The sequence below is a fragment of the Schistocerca piceifrons genome, chromosome 7 (genome assembly GCF_021461385.2).
Source record: "Schistocerca piceifrons isolate TAMUIC-IGC-003096 chromosome 7, iqSchPice1.1, whole genome shotgun sequence".
NCBI classification, from domain to species: Eukaryota; Metazoa; Arthropoda; class Insecta; order Orthoptera; family Acrididae; genus Schistocerca; species Schistocerca piceifrons.
In genome coordinates, this window is record NC_060144.1 from 412,721,966 (window position 1) to 412,744,329 (window position 22,364).

The 22,364-nt window shown below is 39.3% G+C and overlaps 1 protein-coding gene across 3 annotated transcripts in view; it reads left to right on the plus strand.

The window, feature by feature from the left end:
• The window catches only part of LOC124709135 (DENN domain-containing protein Crag), a 333,511-nt gene that overhangs the window by 82,239 nt on the left and 228,908 nt on the right, over positions 1-22,364 (plus strand). For all 3 annotated transcript variants that reach the window (XM_047240798.1, XM_047240799.1, XM_047240801.1), the window contains exons 10-11: positions 3,290-3,473; positions 18,768-18,909. In XM_047240798.1, coding sequence (XP_047096754.1) covers positions 3,290-3,473; positions 18,768-18,909 — 326 coding nt within the window. The remainder of the gene's footprint in view (positions 1-3,289; positions 3,474-18,767; positions 18,910-22,364) is intronic.

Here is a 22,364-nt window from a genome sequence, read left to right on the forward strand (position 1 = left end):
GACAGAGCACTGAAAGACTGAAATTGAAACAAGAATAGATGACATTTTCTCATAACTGCTGATAGCTTTGGGAGAGCTAGCCATAACAAACCTATTCCATCTGCTAAATAAGATGTGTGAGACAGACGAAATACCCTCAGAATGTAATAATTCTAGTTGTAAAGAAAGCAGCTGCTAACAAGTGTGAATATTACCAAACTATCAGTTTAATAAGTACTGATGTGAATTATTTACAGAAGAATGGAAAACTGGTAGAAGCCAAACCTGAGGAAGATCAGTTAGGATGCCAGAGAAATTAGGAATACACAAGGCAGACTAACCTCATGGCTGTAATAAAATACAGGGTGCAGAAGGTTATATACAACTAGTACAGAAACCAGACATGTTATAAGAGATGAAGGGCATGAAAGGAGAGTAGTGGTTGAGAAGGGAGTGTATCCCCGATGTTGTTCAATAATCTGTATATCGAGCAAGCAGTAAAAGAAACCAAAGAAAAATTTTCAGATCGGATAATGCTGCAGGAATTAGGTTAGGAAATGAGACACTAAAAGTATTAGAAGAATTTTGATATTTGTGTAGTAAAATAACTGATTATGAGGAAACAGAGAGGATAAAAAATGTAGACTGAAAGTGGCAAGAAAAGCATTTCTGAAGAATGGAAATATGGTAACACTGAATATAGATTTAAGTGTTAGCTAAACTTTTCTGGACCATTATCTGAAGTGTAGCCCTGTACTTAAGTGAAATGTGGAAGATAAACAGTTCAGACAAGAAGAGAATAGAGACTTTTGAAATGAGATGCTACAGAAGAATACTGAAGATCGGATGGGTAGATCATATAGTCAATGAAACTGAATAGAATTGGAGAGAAAAGAATATTGTGCCATAACTTTACTAAAAGAGGGTATCAGTTAATAGGACGCATTCTGAGGTGTCACAAATTCAAGTTTGAGAGAAGTGTGCAAGTTAATAATTCTAGGAGACCAAGAGGTGAATACAGTAAGCAGATTCGGAAAGACATACACTATGTGATCAAAAGTATCTAGACACCTGGCTGAAAATGACTTACAAGTTCGCGGAGTCCTCCACCAGTAATGCTGGAATTCATATTGTGTTGGCCCACCCTCAGCCTTGATGACAGCTTCCACTCTCGCAGGCCTACATTTAATCAGGTGTTGGAAGGTTTCATAGCGAATGGCAGCCAATTCTTTACGGAGTGCTGCACTAAGGAGAGGTATCGATGTCGGTCAGTGAGGCCTGGCACAAAGTCGGTGCTCCAAAACATCCCAAATCTTACTGTTGACACTACACACACTGACAGATGATGTTCACTGGGCATTCACCATACCCACACCTTGCCATCGGATTGCCACATTGTGTACCGTGATTTGTTACTCCACACAACATTTTTCCACTGTTCAATTGTCCAATGTTTACACTCCTTACACTAAGCGAGGTGTTATTTGGCATTTACCGGCATGACGTGTGGCTTATGAGCAGCCGCCAACCATGAACTCCAAGTTTTCTCACCTCCTGCCTAACTGTCGTAGTGGATCCTGATGCAGTTTGGAATTCCTGTGTGATGGTCTGAATAGATGTCTGCCTATTACACATTATGACCATCTTCAACTGTTGGCGGTCTCTGTCAGTCAACAGACATGGTCAACCAGTACACTTTTGTACTGTACGTATACCTTCACATTTCCACTTCACTATCACATCAGAAACAGTGGACCTAGGGATGTTTAGGAGTGTGGAAATCTTGCGTACAGACGTGTGACACAAGTGACACCCAATCACCTGACCACGTTCAAAGTCCATGAGTTCCTCAGAGTGCCCCATTCTGCTCTCTCAGGATGTCTAATGACTTCTGAGGTTGCTGATATGGAGTACCTGGCAGTAGGTGGTAGCAAAATGCACCTAATATGAAAAACTTAAGTTTTTGGGGGTGTTCGGATACTTTTGATCACATAGTGTAGGGAGCCGTAGTTATTCAGAGATGAAGAGGCTAGCAAGGAAGAGTAACACGGAGAGCTGCATCAAACTGGTCTTTGAACTACAGACCCCAACATAACTAGCAGAGCAACCCCAAACCCAATTGATTTTACACTTAAATACAGAATTGCCTAGATCACATATGTATATAAATATTTTACGTGTTTTGGTACCAGCAATAGTCAGAATTACAAGAATTCGTTGAGTCACATAATGTACAAGGACTTAGTATATGACTTAGTAAGTGGGTTTCAGTTACAGTTGGTGTCAAGGGATGTCAATGACAGTGTCTCTCAGTACTTGTCAATTATGAGAAGGTAGCACACAAGTACTGAACTGACATACTGTGGTTTTGAACCATTGTAATTTTTTATTTTCTGTTGACAGTTATAACAACACTATGTGAACCATCAATAAGCAGCTCTGTTTCTATCACATTTAGCTCCAGCCATCACTATTTGCCCTGTCCCAAGGGCTCTTTAAATCAGTAGGTTTTCTAATTCCATGCACATGAAGTTGGTCAGATGTTTAATCATGTGGCCATAGGACCTAGGTTTCATGCAAGAAATAATAATAATTATTTTTGTGCTGATCAGTGTATTCATTGTGTTTTCTGTTTTTTTTCTTTATTTCAGAGAAGTACTGCCAAATTGGTAAAGAAAATTTGTGACCATTTACAAATGCAAATTTCTGGCACAACATGGTTGTTTGACAGTTGAACCTCAAAAGAGTGACTTATGATAATATCTTTTTCTGTGCTTTCATTGTACAATAACATAAGCAAAAGGATCTTGTTGTTAATATATTTTTAGATACACTAACTGGAGCATTAATCTCTTATTGTCACTGTGACAATTCATTATTTATGGAACTTTCAGTACAGTATTGATGTTCTTGCTTGTAATATAGCTTTGATCACTCAGTGTGTGTTATGTGGATATTCTTAAATTATGCATGCTGAAACCTAGAGGAATTCTGTGTAAAGGACTATAACTCCAGAGTCAGTTCATTTTACATTCACTAATCATTGGCTGTTGCAAGGAATTTTGCCAGCTGATCTTGTATCTTCTGTAACTTTTCAAATGTATTTCAAGTGGATCTTTAAGTTTTGTGCTCATGGCTGCAGCAACTTAGCAAAATAAGCCACTTTGTAAATAATATGTAGGAAAGTGTACTGATTATTCCATTATCTTTCAGTAATTTCATAACAAAGTGATTAATAAAATCAGTGCCAGTATAGTTTGCAACTGTAAGATTGTTGAATCTTAGACTACTAAAATCCTGGAAATTACAGCTGTGAAGATAGAAGAAGCCTCAGTACAAAGCTGCTCCCAAAGAAACCAGCCAGGATATTGCGGAACAGCCTTGAGAATTTGCAACAGAAAGTGATGTTGCACATAAGAACTGTGAACAGTTTGGCTCAAGATACATCAAAAGAAAATAACATTGATAGAGATTTCCAACTAAAGAGGAAGGAGGTAATATAAGATTATAACAGCATGATAAGTCATTTATAATTGTTAATATGACATTCTGCTGTTCATCATTATAATAGAAAGCAACTGACAGTGACGGCTGAATGGATTTATATTAGAGATGCTTTTTCATATCATCAAGCAAACTTCTGTTGGATCTGTTACATTTTATTGTGGTGGGTGGGACTAGGAGATATGTCTAGAGCAGGTCTTGGGAGCAGATGAGAGGACTGGAATAAAATTCTTGTTTGTCATCCTGATGCTGAGTTTGTCCATTTCACCATACGTGATTAACATTAATTACTAGGGACTTGAAAATGTAACATCTATTTTTGGCAAACTTTGCATATTTTTGACAGTAGTCTCATCTATTTTTTCCGATATTTGCATCTATTTGTGCTAAAATGTGCATCTGTTTTTGGCAAAATTTGCATCACTGTTGGGTGAAATTTGCGCCAATTTTTTGTGAAGTCACATCTGCTTTTGGTGAAATTCACATTTTTTCCTTTTTTGTTGTTTAAAAGGTTGTCCTGCTACTTGCTTCAAGATGAAGCCGTAGTACTTTGAAATGAACCATAAAAAAGGAGAGATTTTTGACTGGAATGTTTTGTTTCTATTTAAGCTTTCGGCAAATGATTGTTTCTGCTGAGAAGCAGGAGCATTTTCGTGGAAGTGAACAGTGTGTTTGTATGATAATGTGCTTCTCAACATTATTTTTTCTTTCCCCACTCATTTCAATAACTACAAAATCTGCAGAATATTGGTTTCAATCTTTCATGAGCATTCATAGCTGTGTGACCCATATGAGACAACACTATGTACAGAAGTGACAAGCTACGTTCATAAAAGTGTAACTGAAAATAACTCTGTTCGCACCTTAGGGGAAAACTTTTGGCATGTTCAGAATATATTTATAGGTTCTGTTTTCTGGTCACTACAGTGCAGAGTGCAGACACTATAAACTGGCAGTCAGCCATGAGAATAAACAAACAAGAATTATGACCTCTAGAGGGGAGAGGAACAGAATAGGGTAACAAACCACACATCTGTCTCTCTGGGCAGCCAACCAGCCTATACTCATGTTCTGTTTCTGCAAAAGCAGAACTAACACATTGTCATAGGAATTGTCGAACCCTTTTGGTGTTGTGAGAGAATCATAATTGGAATCCCATGATGGACCAGAATCAGTCTCTGCACTCAATTCATATAAGAAAAAAATATGACAACCAATGCATAGTCAAAGTGTTCGGTAACAGCTCTTGCACAATTGCTGACTGAAGTTGGAAGTATTGTAAACAAGGTAGTTCAGGCCCAACCTCTAGCTGTATTGTACACAATTACAGTCCGAAACACCCACCACCTAAAACTTCCACATGAAGTGTCTGCATTATAACAACTTTTGAACTTCAGCTAACTGACAAACTTGCATGTTTCTGCGTTCTAAAATGCTAGATCTCATTGCTGACTCCTGTGTTGCAGTACACTGCATGTATCTTAGACGAACCATTCAGCCTCCCACAATTGGTGTGGTGCCAGAGCTATGTAGCTTCTGAATATAAAAGAAGGTTAATTTCTTCACTGGTCTGTGTCAAGAGAGAGAGGGAGTATAAGAGAGGTTCACTTGGTCTTTTAAGAACACATCTGTTGATGAGCTGGAAAATCTCTGACATTTTTTTCCATTCCATTAAAACTGTCCCTTGCAATCATACTACTCATTTTTTCAGATCATTTCACTTCTGTTAGTTCACGATTTTTATAACCTCTTGTTATATGAAGATGCCAGTAACACACTACCACACTACACTTCCATTTAACATATTCATCAGCAAATTATATACGGTTCCACATGCACTGAATGAATGTTGGAATACAATGTTTTTAGCCCTCTTTGTCTGTAAATTGCACTATCATCATCACAGAAGATTGTATCTCTTGTTTACTGACATGGCATGTAGGGCAGTGTGTCTTTCGGTATCTTGGTTTCTTCCACTAATGTTAAAACATCCTTTCTAAAAGTTTTTAGTTCACTTCTGATATGTTTATATCCATTCTGCATATCTTGCTGCCCACCTTAGTTATCTGGTCACTTCAATTCCTGTACTTGCAAAAATTGTGGACAAAGTCCTTGTTAAAACTTAAAACTCTCTCTCTCTCTCTCTCTCTCTCTCTCTCTCTCTCTCTCTCTCTCTCTCTCTCTCTCTCCCCCCCCCCCCCCTCCTCTCTCCCTCTCTCTCTCTCTCTCTCTCTCTCTCTCTCTCTCTCTCTCTCTCTCTCTCTCTCTCTCTCTCTCTCCCTCCATGTACAAACATAACAGAAACCTGTTTTCATTCATATCAATGCAATCTTTGTAACAGACTGAGAACTTTTCATCTTGCTCCCTTATTCATGTGTGCTCCCATCAGACACTATATTTCTGCACTCTCTTTCTGTTCCTTTGTTGTAGTACCGTCAGCCTATTGCACATTTTAATATTTCCCTTGTGAAAGACAATATTACTACCAAATGGACAGTTTAGTGATATCAATCAATTGGCTACATCCCAAGTTAACTCGTTTATGTAAATTTATAAAAACACTACCATTTAGTACCATAGCCAAGGCATTTGTCAGTCATGACTGAACGCCCTGTATCAGTATTAACAAAGGTAAGATCACACAAGCATTTTAATACAATAACAAATTAACATAAGTATAGTATAGTACTTAATAACAAAGAGTGAGAACATTTTTACAAATACATGTCCGTTACACAATAATTAATTGCATATAATACTGCATTGTTTAGGCAATGCAATTTGCTATTTCACTGCCAAAGAATTAATTCAAACTGCGCCGTGGTTTTTGTCGCATATTGTGCAAAATATTTCCTCAAAATTTCACTAATATTTAGATGATTGAATATTTTAATAGTCCTGCTGGAAAATTGTTCCACGTCATTGACAGGTAACAGTTTGAGATGTCTCTTTTTCTTATTGTGTGTGTTATAATTGTGGATATCACTCCTGTTGCTGAATGTTTAATGATTTTCCTTCACATACATGAGACAGTTGAAGACACATTGACAGCAAATTGTCATTACTTCTAGACATGCAGTGGTTGAGTTCCCTGCTTGATATTATGATCTTTATTTCCTTTTATTATTATTATTATTATTATTATTATTATTATTATTGTTATTATTATTTAGTAACAGTACTTCCTTGCTGCTGGTAGAGTGATCAAATAGTAACGGGCCATAGCTGATATGGCTGTGAAACAGTGAATAATGTATCATTAACAGATACTGATCACTTATCACATGTTTCAGTTTTCTAAGTCCGTATTTGATTCATGAAAGTTTGTCACACACACATGTACAGTGTGTACTTGCAAGTGAGATTGCTGCCCACCATAATACCCAGAAGTTTCACAGCCCCTGATCCCTGCTGCATTTTGCTCGGCGTAGCCCCCTTATTGTAGTCAGTCTGCCAAGCTGTGGACATCTATGCTGAAAATTCACAGCTATTTATACAAGATTGCAGCTCATCTGCTGTGACAATGCACCACACCTAGTCATGTTTTTGACAACATTTTCTTGGCCCGCCAGTGGAGAAACTGCTTGACTCATTCTGTAAGACTCCCATCTTACCACCACACTGGCAAATTCACAGTGCCAGGTCTGATCTGTCTCACAACGTTTGAACAGCCTCATTGCTGTAACAGGCATGCCAGCAGCTTGTGCTCACCAGCTGCTTAAGGCTTGCGCAACACTGTGGTGCTGTGCTTCCACAGAATCACCAATCTTCCTTTTCCTGAAAAGAAAAGTTTGGTATTGAAACTCTTTATGCAGGCTTCGAAATAAAATTTAATTCTCTCTTTTGAACACATCATAGCATGAAGTTCACTGTTACTGAGTGCTACACAGTCATTGTGGAAGGATTTCCACACACTAAAACTATTTCTTTGTGTTTATCTGCTTTTTTGCACTTAAGATGTGATTTGCTCTCATCATTCACCATTATTTTGGTACAGTCTGTTTTGGACTCAGCTCTACTAAAGTGTAATTGTTCTTATTAGTGCATCAACTACTCAGATAGGAGATGAGGTACTCGTGGAAGTAAGGCTGTGAGTATTGGTCCTGAGTCCTACTTGGATAGTTCAGTCGGTTGAGCACTTGCTCGCGAAAGGCAAAGGTCCTGAGTTGGAGTCTCGATCCAGCACACTGTTTGAATCTGCCAAGAAGTTTCATAACACACTCACTTCACTGCAGAGCAAAAACTTCATTTTACAAAACTTTCTCCAGGCTATGGTTAAGCCATGTCTCTGCAATATTTTTTCTTCCAGGAGTGCTAGTCCCACAAATTTCGCAGGAGAACTTCTGTGAAGTTTGGAAGGTAGGAGATGAGACACTGGCGAAAGTAAAGCTGTGAGGATGAGTCATGAATCATGCTTGGGTAGCTCAGTTGGTGAGCACTTGCCAGCGAAAGGCAAAGGTCCTGAGTTCGAGTCTTGGTCCTGCACACAGTTATAATCTGCCAAGAAGTGTCAACACATTTGTCTTTTGGCTCCATGTATGAGAAAAATATTGGTAACTGCTTGGAACACATGCATATTCCTTGCTTTATCAGATTTACAATGTAAGGGGTAAGTATGGCCTGCAGTTGTTCCTCAACTATGGTGGTCATTGTAAATGCGCTGAGTTCTTCAACCTCAGCATGTAAATCAATGCATGCAGGCCTGAATCCATATACCCTCAGCTGCCATCTTCTGATGGCACAGGGACACACTAATTCGAAGACATCATTGTCTCATAATTTGAAGACACCATTGCCTCATTCAGGGAGTTAGTTAGTTACTTGCATGTTCTACGGATCATAGTTGCAATCTCTTGCTTTAATATGGAATGTGCCAATTTTTTTATTGACAAAAACCTGACCATTTACATTATTGATTTTTACATTTATGGTAAGCTTTTTATTCCTTCGGTGGTTTATTATTATTATTATTATTCCCCTCCCCCCTCCCCATGCCTATGTATTTGCACTCTCTCTCTCTCTCTCTCTCTCTCTCTCTCTCTCTCTCTCTCTCTCTCTCTCATGGTTTCATTTTGTGTTTAAAATTAATTTTACTATTACATTTCTCATAGTAAATCAAACAATGGAAAATCCATGATAGAATCTAACAATATTATAAAAAGGAAAGTTGCTACTTACCATACAGTGGAGATGCTGAGTCTCAAATAGAATGAAAAGACTGTCACAAATAAAGCTTTCTTCCATTAAGGCCTTCGCCAACAATAGATCACACACACACACACACACACACACACACACACACACACACACACACACTTACTTACATATGACTGCAGTCTCAGACAACTGAAACCACATTGCGAGCAGCAGCACCAGTGCATGATGGGAGTGGGGACTGGGTGGGGGTAAGGAGGAGGCTGCAGTGGGGAGGGGGGAGGGATAGTATGATGGGGGTAGCGGACATTAAAGTGCTGCAAGTTAGATGGAGGGCAGGAGGGAGGGGAGTGGGGGGAAGTAGCAGAAAAGGAGAGAAGTAAAAAGGCTGGATGTGATGGTGGAATGACAGCTGTGTAGTGCTGGAATGGGAACGGGGAAGGGGCTGGATGGGTGAGAACAGTGGATAACGAAGGTTGGGGCCCGGATGGTTACGGGAATGTAGGATGTATTGAAGGCAAAGTTCCTGCCTGCACAATTCAGAAAAGCTGGTGTTCGTGAGAAGGATCCATATGGCACAGGCTGTGAAGCAGTCATTGAAATGAAGAACATCATTTTTGGCAGTGTGTTCAGCAACAGGGTGGTCTTCTTGTTTCTTTAGGCCACAGTTTGTGGCCAGTGGGCTGGACATTTCTCACAAGAAATGTCCTACCCACTATCCTTCCCACCCCTCCCACAGTTGTATTCTGCTGTCCACCAAACCTACACAATATACTCATCCATCCTTATACAACCCCTGCTTCCAACCCCTTACCACATGGCTCATACCCTGTAATAGACCTAGATGCAAGACCTGTTCCATACATCCTCCCACCACCACCACCTATTCCAGTCTGCCACTAACAGCAGCTATCCCATCAGAGGCAGGGCGACCTGTGAAACCAGTCATGTGATCTACAAGCTGAGCTGCAACCACTGTGCTGCATTCTATGTGGGCATGACAACCAACAAGTTGTCTGTCTGTATGAATGGCCACTGACAAACTGTGGCCAAGAAACAAGTGGACCACCCTGTTGGTGAACACGCTGCCAAACATGACATCCTTCATTTCAATGACTGCTTCACAGTCTGTGCCATATGGATCCTTCCTACCAACACCAGCTTTTCTGAATTGCGCAGGTGGGAACTTTCCCTGCAATACATCCTATGTTTCTGTAACCCTCCTGGCCCCATCCTTCATTAGTCACTGTCTTCACCTATCCAGCCCCTTCTTTGTTCCCATTCCAGCACTACACAGCTGTCATTCCACCATCACACCCAATCTTTTTACTTCTCTCCTTTCCCGCTACTCCCCTCCCCACCTCTTCCTTGCCCTCCATCTAACCTGCAGCACTTCACTGTGCACTACCCCCACCACACTATCCTTCCCCAGCCCTGTACCAGCCTCCTCCTTACCCCACCCAGTCGCCACTCCCATAATGCACTGGTGCTGCTGCTTGCATTGTGGCTTCAGTTGTTTGAGACTGCAGTTGTGTGTGTGTGTGTGTGTTGTTGATGAAGGCCGTAATGGCTGATAGAGTTATTTGTGACAGTCTTTTTGTTGTGCCTATCTGCGACTCAGCATCTCCGCTATATGGTGAGTAGCAACTTTCCTTTTCATAATATTGTTACATTTTTCATAGTAAAGATATTTATAATTTAATACTTCACTCATTTCTGTGCCAGGATAAGGCCGTATGATGGATTGTGTAATTCATTTCTTCCTCTAGCATCACATTTATTAATCTTGCTGTTTTTGGAGTGTGACTGATTGTTTATGACAAATTTCATTGTTGTTGTTGTGGTCGTCAGTCCTGAGACTGGTTTGATTCAGATCTCCATGCTACTCTATCCTGTGCAAGCTTCTTCATCTCCCAGTACTTCCTGCAACCTACATCCTTCTGAATCTGCTTAGTGTATACATCCCTTGGTCTCCCTCTACGATTTTTACCCTCCACGCTGCCCTCCAATGCTAAATTGGTGATCCCTTGATGACTCAGAACATGTCCTACCAACCGATCCTTTCTTCTAGTCAAGTTGTGCCACAAACTCCTCTTCTCCCCAGTTTTATTCAATACCTCCTCATTAGTTATGTGATCTCTCCATCTAATCTTCAGCATTCTTCTGTAGCACCACATTTCGAAAGCTTCTATTCTATTCTTGTCCAAACTATTCATCGTCCATGTTTCACTTCCATGCATGGCTACACTCCATACAAATACTTTCAGAAACGACTTTCTGACACTTAAATCTATACTCATTGTTAACAAATTTCTCTTCTTCAGAAACACTTTCCTTGCCATTGCCAGTCTACATTTTATATCCTCTCTACTTCGACCATCATCAGTTATTTTGCTCCCGAAATAGTAAAACTCATTTACTACTTTAAATGTCTCATTTCCTAATCTAATTCCCTCAACATCACGCGACTTAATTTGACTACATTCCATTATCCTAGTTTTGCTTTTGTTGATGTTCATCTTATATCCTCCTTTCAAGGCACTGTCCATTCTGTTCAAAAAAAGAGTGTATTCCAGTCAACATTGTCAAAAGCTTTCTCTTAGTCTACAAATGCTAGAAACTTCGGTTTGTCTTTCCTTAATGTATTTTCTAAGATAAGTCGTAGGGTCAGTATTGCCTCACATGTTCCAACATTTCTATGGAATCCAAACTTGTCTTCCCCGAGGTCGGCTTCTACCAGTTTTTCCATTCGTCTGTAAAGAATTTGCATTAGTATTTTGCAGACGTGACTTATTAAACTGATAGTTCGGTAATTTTCACATCTGTCAACACCTGCTTTCTTTGGGTTTGGAATTCTTATATTCTTCTTGAAGTCTGAGGGTATTTCACCTTTCTCATACATCTTGCTCACCAGATGGTAGGACTGGTTCTCCCAAGGCTGTCAGTAGTTCTAATGGAATGTTGTGTACTCCTGGTGCCTCGTTTCGACTTAGGTCTTTCAGTGCTCTGTCAAACTCTTCACGCAGTATCATTCCTATTTCATCTACATCCTCTTCCGTTTCCATAATATTGTCCTCAAGTACATCACCCTTGTGTAGATCCTCTATATACTCCTTACACCTTTCTGCTTTGCCATCTTTGCTTAGAACTGGGTTTCCATCTGAGCTCTTGATATTCATAAATGTGGTTCTCTTTTCTCCTAAGATTTCTTTAATTTTCCTGTAGGCAGTATCTATCTTACCTCTAGTGATATGCGCCTCTACATCCTTACACTTGTCTTCTAGCCATACCTGCTTAGCCATTTTGCATTTCCTGTCGATCACATTTTTGTGACATTCGTATTTCTTTTTGCTTGCTTCATTTACTGCATTTTTATATTTTCTCCTTTCATCAATTAAATTCAATATTTCTTCTGTTACCCAGGATTTCTACTAACCCTCATCTTTTTACCTACTTGATCCTCTGTTGCCTTCACTGTTTCATCCCTCAAAGGTACCCATTCTTCTTCTACGGTATTTCTTTCCCCAATTCCTGTCAATTGTTCCCTTATGCTCTCCCTGAAACTCTGTACAACCTCTCGTTCTGTCAGTTTATCCAGGTCCCATCTCCTTAAATTTCCACCTTTTTGCAGTTTCTTCAGTTTTAATCAACAGTTCACAACCAATAGATTGTGGTCAGAGTCCACACCTGCCCCTGGAAATGTCTTACAATTTAAAACTTGCTTCACCTACTACGTTTCCTTCTCTTCCTTTTCTTACTATCGAATTCCAGTTACCCATGACTATTAAATTTTCATCTCCCTTCACTATCTGAATAATTTCTTTTATCTCATCATACATTTCTTCAATTTCATCATCATCTGCAAAGCTAGTTGGCATATAAACTTGTACTACTGTAGTAGGCTTGGGCTTCGTGTCTTTGTTGGCTACAATAAGGCGTTCACTATGCTGTTTGTAGTAGCTTACCGCACTCCCTATTTTTTTTATTTATTTCATAAGCAAGTAAATGTTCAGTGAAGCTGATGTCAGTATATCCAACTGTTGAAACAGTTGTGTACAAGCATTTCTAAATTGGACATTACATGTTGCCCTGCCATCCAGTAACAAGTCCAAATCCAAAACCAGATTGCCAGTGAAATACAACACTTACAACTGGAAGCATCCTTATTATAAGAGACTACAGCACCCTGGATCGAGATCTGATCAGTTGTCATCTGTGTGGCTGTGCTGGCGTATCCTTATGTTCTGGTTGTGTTGTTACATCCTGTTCACTATTATGAGCATCGGGGATAGTCCCTCCCATCAGTTTTACAATTGTCAAGTGGGTCTCAGTACCCTTGAACCTCCCCCATTGTTGATCTGCACCTCTGAACAGTAGTAAGGCTTCATATGGAGGATGTGGATGATGTGTCTGCATTTTTGTCTTCTTCATGAAGGGACATAATCCTCGACTTCATTTGCGATGTCCAACAAACAACACGTGTTATGATATGACCCAAAGTAGTGCTTTAGTAACTTTTCTCGTAGTCCCACTTTCCGCAAAGGCATAAAAATCCATACCAACTAACCCAGGCTGTATCTCACTGGCTGGTATTTGGCTTTGCATCATTACAGTCTTTCTCCTTAAACATCCAGGATCAATACATGTGCTAGCTGCTATGTTTCTTCAGTCCTGGTGATCAGATGTTTCACATAGTCATCCTGAGTATCATCCAGTTGGAATGTGAGCAGCGTATCCATTTTGTTTTGCAGTCATGCAACCATGAGGAGAGTGAATGGTGTGAAGCCTATAGTGTGGTACTTCGCTGTGTTGTATGTGAACGTAACAGCATGCAGTATTGTTCGACATCAGTGTACATCAAGAGCATATCTGCCAACATCTTATTAAAATGTACAGTGATGCCATTCGTTTGTGGGTGTTAGGCAGTTGCCATCCTGTGGGTAGTGTTGCAACATGAAATTGTCCCTGATATTAATTTCAACTGGAAAACTTTTCCACCGGCAGAGATCATCATACGGGGTGCTTCTTGCTTCTAAATGCCCTCTTCCACATCTTTGTTGACAGCACAGCTAGTGAGGCTGTCAGTGCAGTCTATTATCCATCAATTCCCATTTGTTGACTTTGGTAACCTCACCAAGACATCAGTTCCAATTCGGTGGAATTGTGTTGCTGCAGATGGGTTGGTACCAGATGCACCAGAGATGACTGTGGCACCTCCTTCCATCATTGGCATTCCTTACAGTGCTTCACATAGTGTCTAATGATGGAGACCTGGCCAGTGATGTCTGCATCTGATTTGCTCTAGAGTCTTCATAAATCTCAGGTGACCATATATTGGAGTACCATGGAAATACTTCAGGATTGTTGACTGCAGATGAGATGGGATGACTAGCAGTTGTTCCCACCCATCGAATCATAGTTCGTCATATACATCATTCCATTTCTAATTAGAATTCTCCTTTGGTCAGTTCTTCATTCTTCAAGGCTTCTATGGTTTTCAGCAATGCTGTATCTTCCCTGTGTTCGGCAGCAATGCTATTTATTACAGTGATGACTGAGATTTCACCCCTGCTTCCGTGTGCTGTCAAGGAATTCCTTGAAAGACGATAGCCAGCATCTCCAATGGTGTACTCCTTCCAACTCAACCCCCCCCCCCCCCCCTCCTCAGAGGGGGATGCACCCTGCACCCGCCTCAGGTCACACCTCCTGAACACCTGACAAAGCGACCAATTGGCAACTTGAGGTCCATTCTATCAGACATTTTGCCAATTATACCTAGAATATCTTTTCGTCACCCTCCCAATCTCCACAATATCCTTGTCAGACCCTGTACTCCTTCGCTCCTATCCCTATGACTGTCCCCACTGTAAGTCTTGCCCTATGCACCCTTGTAATAGACTAAACGTGTACTGTCAAAGGAAGAGCCACATGTGAAATGATATATGTCATATACCAGCTGTTATCTAAACACTGTTCGGCCTTTTACTTTGGCATGACCGCCACCAAGTTATCAGTTAGGATGAATCGGCATAAGCAGAGGATGTGTACTGGCAATTCACAATATCCTGTCGTAGAGTGTGTTCTACAACATGACAGTCATGACCTTGGTGCCTCTTTCAGCACATGTCATCTGATTTTCTGTCCCAGACACCTGTTTCTCAGCCCTCCGCTGGTGGGAACTGAACTCGTCATGATGCTTTGGCAGTATTCTCTTTCTTACATTTTACCTTATCTTGCATCTTTAAGCTCTCATGTTTTCAAATCTCATCTGTGCAGTCCCCAACAATCAGTCTTTCCTTCTCATCCCATCCAGTAAGTCTCCCCTGACCCGGGGTTCTGGTTGACTTTTCAAAATTCTACCCCTTTTCTGAAACCTCACCAGTTCTTTTCCTTCATTCGTCTTCCTTCCCCGTTAACCCTCGTGCCAGGAAGAGGAACCACTGGCTCAGGAAGCTTACAGAGTTTAATTCGTTCTATATGTGTTTTTTCTTCTGCCTTTGGTGAGTCAATTTTTTATCTATCCAATTACATTATATTCTCAAAAATAGAATAAATGAGAAGTAATATTTCTAGGATAATTACAGTAATACATTGTATAGAAATAAAAATAAGACATACCAGTTTTTAAAAACTCAGTACACTGTATCTTTGGAGGTCACACTTACAATTATACCATGACAAGAGCTTCCAGTAAGGCCTTTCAGTAAGGCAGCATGCCTTAAATAACACTCTGTGGCTCTTAGTTGGTATTAAAAGCAATAGGACTTGACAATGTTAATTTCCACTTAACATGTACAAATTAAATAAAGAAAAAAAGTGGAATTGTCACAATAAAATTCAAAATAATATCAACAAATTGGGCATAAAGTATTACAAAAATGACGAATACTTATAGTTGGCAGCGCCTTGCTTGTTGTGCCACTACCAATTACTTATTCTAAAATACTACTGCCACTGTCTATGTAGAAATCTGCCTTACCCCTTGCTGCACTAGTTTGTGCTGTACCATAGAGTTCTTTGTTTTCAGCAAGCTGACCTGGCTCCCAACATTGCATTGGCCTTTACTACGGTGACATCATCCCACACTCGCCTGTTGTCTGTGCTGCTGCAGTACATCACTCAGGCTGACACTAATATGTCCATATATGATTGTTACACTACAGGTCCTATGGGTGGCTGATGTAAAATAAGCCCATTCCTGTCAATTTGGATGGCTAGAGATGACTTTCATAATTGTATCTGTGTCTATCGGTATTTTGAATACTGAAAATAAATGTCTCTTGTGATGGTTAGGTCCAAATATTTTATACTACAGTCTGTTTTGGACTCTACCATTAATTTAATTTTTTTTTGAATCGCACTCATTTCTTTGGCTATACTGCAAACCTCATCCTTATCATCTTTATAAAGTTACATTAACCTCTACATTGTGTAATGTTATAACTATACATTAAAATGTTTTATTAATATAATTGTCCATTTGAATTTTTACATATTGACACTTATGAAATGGCCATATGCCCAATATGTGATGTAAATTTGAATTTTTACATGACAAGTCCTATTCATTGTTTTTACATATTATTTTTTATGAAATAACTGTATGCTCAGTTGTTGGACATTATTTTGAATCTTACCATGACAATTTTTACTTTTTATCTTGTGTTTAATTTGTGGACATTAATTGAATTTTAATATGGTCAAGTCCTTTAACATTACCTATTGTCGACAAGAGTATTATTTGAGGCAGGCTGCCTCGCTGAACAGCACTAGTCATGGTACAGTTGTACATGTGGACTGACGAGATGCAGTATATTGAGTTTTTTAAATGTGGTAAGTCTTAATTTTGTTTCTATTCATTCATTACACCATATTAAGTTTGTCGTCTGCACAGTGCTGCAACCACAATTTTTAATCACTTTTCCAGTGATACAAAATGTCTGACAGACAGCAGAGTAAGATTTGAAAGTTAACTGAAAAAATGTCTTCTTGAACTTACATATGTATGTCTTCTTTTTTATGGAAAGAAAAGGGAAAAAAGCCGTTGTCGGTCATCAGCATGTAGGCATATTTATAAAAAAATTGTGATGTAAATATAAAATGACTCGTACCATATCATAACAATTTATCCTGCAAATGATCCATGTAACATGAAACTAGCTAACTAGTACACAATTGAAGACTACTTAGAGAACTCAGAGTAGTGGTTAATAATGAAGGGGAGTGATTACAATACCCTGCCACATTACAATATGTGGTCATATCATGTTTGCATGTTTTTGAACTGTTTATTTTCATTGTGTTGTGATGATAAATCCTATATCATTTTAAGATGACCCCTGTACGCATAAACAAAAATAAATAAGACAGAATTGTGACTACAGCCAACTAGCAAAGACTCACAGAATAGAACTGTACAGTCAGTATATCATCTGAACTGTTTACTTTTGCACAGTTTCACAGCTTCCAGCACTTTTTTCAAAGAAAGCTGCCACTCCACAATATAGTCATATTGTTGGTCGTAGCTAGCCTTTTCTGTGCTCAGGTGCTGCCTTCGACTAGAATGCAATGGTTTGTGTTTTGTAATGTTTCATTACGTATGTTATTAACTTTAAAGATTACAAACACAATATGAGAGATCGAAGTCAGTTGACAGAAAAATCTACGTCTTTCTTTCTAGGCTGGGATAGATACTACTCCCACTCTGAAATGAGTTAGATATGACTAAAAGTAATTGAGGTGAATGTGTTAGTGTTCACATTAGGTATTTCATAATCATATGAAAAAGAGAGTACAGAAAAGTAAGTACCTTTATCCTAACATGGAACGAGCCAATAGAACTTGTGCAGGAGGAATAAAAAAATTTTTCTATGCTTACATTTTACTTTTTGTGTGAGGTCTCAATTTAAATAGTCGCCTCCATAATTGATACACTGTTCCCAATGATATTTCCATTTCCAGAAGCATTCTTAGTACACCTCTTGCTGGATCATGTGAATCACCATCTGTGAATTTTCTTTTATCTCATCTATCATTGTAAATCTTCGTCTTTTCAATGGGATTTCCAACTTTGGCAATAAGAAAAGTCCACAGGAGCCAGGCCTGGAGGGTACAGAGGATGAGGTTGCACAGTGATTTTTGTGTGTGTGTGTGTGTGTGTGTGTGTGTGTGTGTGTGTGTGGGCGCACGCGCGCGCAATAGTCACACACCAACAGGGATGAACGGATGAATGTGCGGGTGTGTTATCATGATGCAAGAGCCATGAACTATCTCACCACATTTCAGGCCATTTTCTTCTCACATTTTCTAACAGGCGTCACAACACATCTTGATAGTACCATTAATTAACAATTTGTCCCTGTGGCCTGAATTCATGATGAACTAATCCTTCAGCATCAAAGAAAACTATCTGTGTGGGTTCGACATTTGCTCTGACCTGATGAGCTTTTGTCTTGGAGAACCTTACCCGACTCGTGAAGGTAGAACCTCGGTCACATCATAACTGTAGACTCATGTCTCATCACCATTTATGATTCTCGTAAGGAACATCTGGTTCTCATTTGTGTTATCCAAAAGCTTTTCACTGATTGTTAGGCAAAGGTCTTTCTGGCCTTGACTCATGAGCCGTGGCACGAACTTGTTGGCAACATGATGCATTCCAAGATGCTGTATCAGGATTTCATGACATGATCCATCTGAAATGTTACATTCTTCTGCAATCTCGTGGACAGTCAGTCTTCAATTGGAATAAACAATTATGCTGACATTTCTGACATGAGCGTCGTAAACTGTGTGACACAATGTTCTACTCAATACAGCACTGAACAATAACTAACAGACATACAACAATGAAACTTGTAGTAGTTACACATTAAACACAGGCGTGTGCAGGGATGCCAACCCTCCACACCGTTGGCATGAAATTACTAATGTACCGGAATTTTTTGAACAGATTTTGTGTATAATATATTTCTTGTATTTTCCTTAATCTTTACAGCATATTTATCAGTTGCTGAACTAGCACTTGAAATTGAGAATTAGGAATAAGTACCTTTAGAAAAATTCATATTATTGGTATCTTTAAATGTGTGACATATAGGCAGACAATGACACTTTGCCTTTTGTTTCAGCAAACACTAGAGCTGGAAATTCAAGAAGCATTTCTACGTTTTATGGCAACAATATTGAAGGGATATCGTTCATATTTGTTGCCAATTACCAAAGCACCAACTGTGGGAACCACTGACCCTAATTCATTATTTGACCTACAAGGTAATATAATTACAAATCAGGTGGCATTTGTAACATCATTAAAAATTTGCTCTTAATCTAGTTTCTAACCTAGATAAGTTACCCTCCAGTGAATTTAGAGGACATTTCAAAAACCGTAATGTTTGCTGATGTTGCAAGCATACTAATCGAGGGCCCAAACTCAGCTTTAGCAGACACACCTCTGATGATAGTTGAATAGGCCACAAATGGTTCACAGCAAATAGTTTATGCCTTAATCCCACAAAGATTTGTATTATGCAATTTCAAGCACGTAAACATGACCTGTTAGCATCATAAGTGGACATAATGGCCATACTCTAAATGAAACATTGTGTGCAAAACTCCTAGGGGCACATTGGATATAAGAAATGAGTCAGCACTTGAATAAACTGATCAATTTCAGTCCAGCATGGTATGCCTTTAGTTGCATCTCCCATTGTGTTGTCTTATTTTGCGTATTTTCATTCCCTGTTATCTTACGGAATTATTGTGTGAGGCAGTGCACTTAAAATAAATAAAGTGTGTGTTCAGCAGATGTAAGCATTAATAATATCATGTAAAGTAACTAACTTTACATCTTGCCGAAGCCTTTTTAAGGATCTTGGAATTCTTACCCTCAGTTCTCATTACATTTACTCTTTATTGGCTTTTGTTGCTGATGATAAAAATTAATTGGAACTGAATTAATAATAACAACATTCTACTATAAATAGAATACCATAGCTGTACAAGACACAAAAATAGTTTTCATGTAGACTTTTCCTCCTTGTCCAGGTTTCAGAATGTAGTTACAAGGTGTATGTGACCTGGGACAACCGGGAGATCTGGGAAAAACGCGGGAATTTTTTCATCCAGTAGAAAACCAGGAAAAAGGCGGGAATTTTTTAGAATCCCGGGAATTTTTCATTGTTTTAGTTTTCAGTTAAATTTTTGTAATTTTGACTGCTAAGAACCGATACTCTAACAAAGGATATTACTGTGTCCAGCTACTGCAGAATAATACTGCAGCATTAAAACATGAATGAGAGAGAGAGAAAGGGAAAAAAAAACAAAAACCACGAAAATAAAACTTAAATTGCAAAGAAAATGCGCCATATAAAAAACACAGTACTCGTACAAGCGTCTGCAACCAGCAAAATGTACCAAAGGCTTTCAGAAGGCTATGCAATGCTTCATAGCAACAAATTGCCTCCTATGAGCATGATGCCACCACTGTTTACATTAGTCTCATTTAATCAGTTACGACTGGCCTCATGCACACGCGCAGTTCAGTCGCGTATGAGTAGTACCTTCTCCTGCTTGTGGCTACAGAAATGTGGCTGTTGGCTGGCAGCAGTAGCAGCAACCAGCTACACGCTCCTCGGAAGAATTTTACTGACGCGCCCAAGCTGTCAGATTCACGCGAGCGCTGCAGGCCCAGGTCAAGTGGGGGGTGAGGGCAAACTGGGGTATCTGAACCAGCCGGCAATTTCAGGGGGAGGGGGCAAATTCATATTCTTCAGAAAAAAAACCTTGTTTCACAAAGCAACTAGCATCCAGCGCCCGTGGGTCTATCGATTATTCATATGATTTTGAAATGCACCCCTGCTGGTTTTTGAACACATTTCTACGTTGATTTCTGAATGAATTATATGTTGATTTTTGAATGCGTGCATAGTGTACATGATGTCTCTGCCAGGGGAATCCTCGGCACATCTAGAAATAAACTTTCCTGCAGACAAAACGGGACAGGGCTATATGAGCTGAGTGGAATAAAGCCGAACCGTTGAATGCCAACTGGTGCTTGTTTATGTGATTGATTCGGTTTGTGAATGTTCAGCAATGTTATAATTACTAGCGAAATCCATATATTCAGACTACCAGAGTGGAAATACACGACTAACAGGAATAACAGGTAAGAAAGAAAGATTATGCATTATCTTCTTGGTGTATCCAAGAAAGTGAAATTTTTACAGAAAATTTTTGACCAGATCACTACACTAGACAGGGCCTACGGTAGTCTTCGGCTGGCAGCTGCTTAATTTCCATTCCGGGAAATGCATTGTACGAACATGTAATAACGGCTAACCGGAGAATAATCGCTGGTTAATTAAACCGGTGATTGTGGCAGGGTTAGTAAAGTTAACCGGAGAATAAGTTTTGACAGTGGTAGGAATAGTTACAGAATTTGTGATGACAAGACTGTTAGAATGAGGAAGGAGAAGAAACGGGGACACCACACAAATTATGGAAGAATATGATGATTCCAAATTTATACAAAAATTTAGTTTTTCTACTTTTTAGTCTCATCCATGAGAAACTGGAGCATATGAATGAAATATGAAACTATTTCCTAACGTAAAGCTTTTTGCTTGTAGTAGGCCAAATAGGTATTTCGTATTGGTACTTCGTGAATTATATTCTGTCGTATTATGAAAATAATTATAATTGCCAAAACAGTCTCATTTATTTGGTGTGTGTGTTACAGTTGCTGCAATATTAGAAAGGCATAATTTGTTTTATCCAGCACACAGTGGCAAAATAGACGTAATCAGATTGAGAAACCAAACCAGTCTGGGTACTATTTGTATTAACAGCTTTTTCAGTATTAGACAATGACATTTCTATTTTTCATGCAGCAAAACGTTTGACAAAATTTGATTAGGTAATAGTTCTTTCGCAGAAAGGAAAGCACGGCTTGTAAAGCTGTAGCAAGATTAGGGAGAAAAATGGCTAGGACCTAAGGATTGAAGAAGTGTGTACTGTATAGCCTGTCTCTTGTCTTTTACTGGTTTTAGGTATCCTATATTTAATTTTATGTTACACAGATCAAGTTTCTAGCTAATAGGCAATAAAGAGTCCAGATTTCCTGAAGAGTTCTTGTTCTTCTGGTTACAAATAATCCTATCCAGTATTAATTGCAAGGTTTTCTCTCTCTCTCTCTCTAGGACATTTTAATTTCTACTGTCTGGGGGGGGGGGGGGGGGGGGACACGTTTTAGATTCACAGAGCAAAATCAAGTGACATGCGGTGTAAGAATGTTGTTTGAAGAGGCGTGGCACTGCACGCACACTTAAGGCCAAATAACATGTCTTACATTTCCTCGAAGATATGTGTTTTATGTATCAGACTCTTCAGAAAGGTGTTCACCACAAAATGAACTTATTTTTGAAAAGTTCTTATTAATTTTTGACGTTCTAATGCACAGAGCAGTCTGAGTTAGGGGGGCTAGTCTCCACGTGACCCATGTTTACATTTAGTGATTTTTGTGTTTCCTCTTTGTTTACTGCTCTCACGTCCAATGAAAACAAGACGGATTTCTGTGGCTCGGAGCTATTAAGTGAATTAAAACAGACCTGCCCTCTGCAGGAGACAAACTGCTCAAGAAGCGGGAACCACTGATATCAAACTGTGCCCACACAACAGCGTATTGAAAAACAGAGAGAATTTAACAAAGACACATATTGCTTCCATAA